This window comes from Corvus brachyrhynchos, unplaced genomic scaffold (assembly GCF_000691975.1).
Source record: "Corvus brachyrhynchos isolate BGI_N302 unplaced genomic scaffold, ASM69197v1 scaffold1, whole genome shotgun sequence".
Taxonomy (NCBI): Eukaryota; Metazoa; Chordata; class Aves; order Passeriformes; family Corvidae; genus Corvus; species Corvus brachyrhynchos.
This window is the reverse complement of record NW_008237222.1, coordinates 135389-139578: the sequence shown is the minus strand read 5'-3', so window position 1 is coordinate 139578 and position 4190 is coordinate 135389. Positions and strand designations below refer to the sequence as shown.

General features: G+C 39.4%; 1 protein-coding gene across 2 annotated transcripts in view; it reads right to left on the bottom strand.

The window, feature by feature from the left end:
* TSHR (thyroid stimulating hormone receptor) overlaps positions 1–4098 on the bottom strand; it is a 62215-nt gene extending 58117 nt beyond the window's left edge. For both annotated transcript variants that reach the window (XM_008629685.2, XM_008629688.2), the window contains exon 1: positions 3730–4098. In XM_008629685.2, coding sequence (XP_008627907.1) covers positions 3730–3899 — 170 coding nt within the window. In that variant the 5' untranslated portion in view covers positions 3900–4098. The remainder of the gene's footprint in view (positions 1–3729) is intronic.
* Positions 4099–4190: the final 92 nt, after the last annotated feature.

Here is a 4190-nt window from a genome sequence, read left to right as displayed (position 1 = left end):
AGGGAAGGGAAGGGAAGGGAAGGGAAGGGAGAAGAGAGAGATTAAGTTATTTAAGTAAGTGAATGCAGGAGACGAAATGCACACTAAATAAGAAGAAAGACTTTATTAGTTTTATTGTCAAAAGAAAAATAATTAAAAGCTACAAAAATACATTTATAAAATGAAAAGCATTGAGAAGTGCATTGAGGTGATGCTGTGATAGCGATACCATCTGATCGTGTCATCATAATGAGGGCAAGAAGGATATTACAATAATTCAAGCATTATGATGCAATTATATCTTTGGACAAATGTTCAGTAGGGCTTTGGTGATCTGTATGTGTAAGTAAATCTTTACCTCCACTTCCTAGTCATTAACCTCCACTTCCTAGTGGAACTGCTTGCACTGAAAGGCCAGGATCTCTTCTGCCATATTCCTTCCAACACAGAGGAGGTTACAGCACCAACTGTTGCTCTGCTCCAGCACTTTGCTGGTGGAAGAGAAAAACACTGCCAGCCAAGGGGCTGGGACAGAGATCTCCTCACTACCATGCATGTATTGCCACTGTCATAGCATGGAGGACTGGAGACAAGGATAGGCAAAGGCAGAAGCAAAGGAGGACCAGGAGGTGGTAAAATGGCAACAGACCAAGTCAGAGTGTCAGCTATTCAGAGAGAGGCATAAAAATATAGATATGACAAAATAATTGATAAGTTATTCCATATTTTTAGTACTGAATTTGCATACCACTTGGAATGGCTTCCCTGCCAAAGTCTGGTATGTGTATATATTATATAAGGATTATATAATCCTTAACTTCAGGCAACAAGACAAGAATTACCTATAATATACACAACCTTTTTCTTTCTATTTCTCTTGTTAATTTCCCAGAAAAGGAACTAAAAAAAAAAAATCTTATGTTGAAAAAAGGACATCTCCAAGATCAATTCTGCGCATTCAGGCATTCTGGATAAGCACCTGCATTAACTATATTTGGATAAATACATTACAAACAGTTTAAAATAAACACACTTTTCTGGCTTAAGTTCATGTCACTTTTCTCTAAAAGAGTTAGAAATAAACATTTATTGGAATTTCTTATAAGCATTTCTTAAATAAAGGTTTGCACCATTGTCTTAAAGTAGGGTAGAGAAATGAGAACAGTCCTGATTGAATAATCAGAATGAAACTTTAATTGGAGTTTCAAGATCCTGTGCACTGAAAAGAGCTCATCATCTCCAAAAGCTGGCAAAGTGTTCTTAGACTCACCAGTCTCTTAGTCCTACAAACCCTACAAAACTGAATAGCCACACAAAAAAGTTTTTAAACCGGCAATCTTGAGGTTCACATGTTACCACCAAGAAGCAGAATTACTTTGCCTAAAGTAACAAACTTGCTGGATTTAAGGAAAATTGTAGAGGGTTTCAACATAAAATGTGCAGATGTGTACAGTTACATATTTCATCTCCAAGAAGTGTTCATTTGTTCTTAAGTTTAACAGAAACTTCAATTATTTTGGAATCTTTTGTCTTTGATTCAGAACTATTGCCTATTATACGGCAAAAGAATGAAAACATGATGGAATAAAGGTAACACGTTTCACAATCTCTCACAAAAACTCTGTGTGTTATTTTATCTGCCATGTGCAAATAATCCAGTCTGAAGCATCTGAAAACACTCAGAACTGCAAACTGAAGCAGCAAACACACATAAGTAACTGTTATGGCTCCCATTTAACATATGGAGGTAAAGAAGTTTAAGACATTTACAGAGAGCAAGGGACTACAGAACTACGTACAGCCCACCAGACTTCAGCAATTCAAGTAAGAGAACAGAAGAAAAATGAACACACTTCACCCAGAGAGGAAACTTCAAACTGAAGTTAAAAAGAGGGGTAGTTTTTTTTTTTTTGTTTTGTTGCTGTTATTTGGTTGATTAGGTTGTATTTTGTTTGTTTGTTTGTTTGGGGGGGGGGTTGTGTGTTTCCTTATTTCCTCAGATAATTTTCCCATTTGCTTTCAAATAAAAGACTATTGCAGTGCATGTTCTACACTATAAAATCACAGTTGTCATTACCTGGAATATTTTCTTGATACAGTAGGGAGTACCTGTCTTGAGAAGTTTGCAATGGTCACTCTAGTTGGTGCACATGATTAAATTTCACCCAAAATAAACAGAAAAATATTTTTCATTTGTTTTTGTTAATTATTTCTCCCATGGAAATAAGATCTTCACTGTGTGTTTTTGTCTTTTCAAAACAATAGCTTATTATTTTACAGCCCCCATTATTACATATATTTAAAACACTAGAATTCTAGTGGCCAGAGTGCTTTATTTCTGGAGCTGTATGTAGAGAGGTACCTCTCAGCCATCAAACCAGCATGTTTCAAGGAAAGTATCAAATTTCATTATGTGATCTCATTGTTTCTATTAACTCTTTTAAATGTCTGTACAAAGGCATTTGCTTCTATAAACTGAAACTCCTATATTTTCTAATTTGTCATGGTAGATTTCAAAGAACACACTACTTGGTAGATTTCATAGAACATACTATAGTAACATCACTGCAATTTCAACCTAAATAAACTGTGTATATAAAAGTATAATAACAAAAAAAACTTGTATAATTTAGAATCTTAACTGAAATATTGCAGTCTAACCATCAAAAAAATTAAAGGAAAGCAAAAATAATGGAAATAAATAATTTTTTCTTTCTTTCTAGGCAAGTGATCAAATTAAGCTTTTACTTTCAGTGTTAAAAAATCTGAGCAGCATTCAAATAAGTTCAAGTAACTTAATGGTTTGTATTCTAAAATAAAGTCCTGAGAATCATTATCAAGACATAAACCAATCAATCTGTTACTGTTTTATCTTGCAATTAAATCAACTGAGTTTGAGTTCATTTACTTTATCAGAAAGTAATCTATATTTACAAAAGAACCTTCCCACAGAGACTAGAAACATTTTGTAACTCAAGAAACAAAGTGAAAGCCAGGAGTGATTTATCTGCTCAGTTTTAACTAACTAGCAGGTGCCATTTCAGTTGCACTACAGTATTTAACTGACAGATATGACATAAGATGCTCATCTGGGCTGGCAGCAGGAACTCAGACAAGATCTACAGTGCCTGTAATGGACCAAACACTTAGGCTTAGGTACCTGAATTCTCTATCACTTTGGCAAGCTCTAAATTTGCTGCTTTATCCCACACTCCACACTTTGATCTGAAGTACTCAATCTCCCAGAGAGTATACTTGGATTCTCAATTCTCATGGATTTTATTTATTTTTTCCAGCTTTAACAAAGAAGCTGAAAATGCACAGAGGATTTCGTGGAACTCTGTGAGGTGACACATCCAATCCCTACCAGTTTCTAATCACAAAACTTGTTTGATCTACCCTTCCTTCCCCTCACCTGCTAAGCACTTGCTACACAGAATCCAGCCTAGTGCTCACTTTGCCCACAAACAGCCCAGTTACTAATTTTCCAGTATTTTACACAGAACTCTTAAAATCCAATGAACAACCATCTCTTCACAGCTCTTTAAGGTCTGAGAGTGATTTTTCCTACCTCCTCCAGCCACACGCAGAGTGTGCACACTGCCGTTCCCGCTATCCTGTACCGCCCAGGTAATCTGCAGCACGTCTCCCCTCTCGCCACTTCCTCATCTCACAGGACATTAGCTCAGAGCATCTCCTGCTTGCAAAGTATGACGACTTTGCTTCCCTAAACCATCGCAATGTACTCACAGGGTCTGGGTATCCTCCGGAAGGCTGGGAATGAAGTGGATGTCCCTGCAAGTGATTTTGTAGTCCTCCCAGTCGGAGCACTCGCAGAAGTCTGAAGGACACCTCTCTATGCCCTGGCTGCACAGCACCAGCACCAGCAGCAAGTGAAAGGCTACCGTGACGCACAGCATCTTTCGCCGTCCGCTGCCGCTCTGCCCCTCGCTTCTCCGAGGGGACGAGGAGACTCCAGAGCTGCAGGGGCAGACAACGCTGCCCCGCCGGGACAAGCTGCCGGGGAAAGGCGGCACCTATATTGGACAACGCCGCCTCCTCCCTAAGCGGGGTCAGGAAAGATCTCAGCAAGCCCTGCGCGCCCTCGCCATAGGGCAGGGTCCCTCTCCTTGCCCCGGCCCCGCGCCCACCCCGCCGGCCATCCTTCCCCGCCGCTGCCGCCCCACAAGGACCCGGCCCCCTGCTCCTCC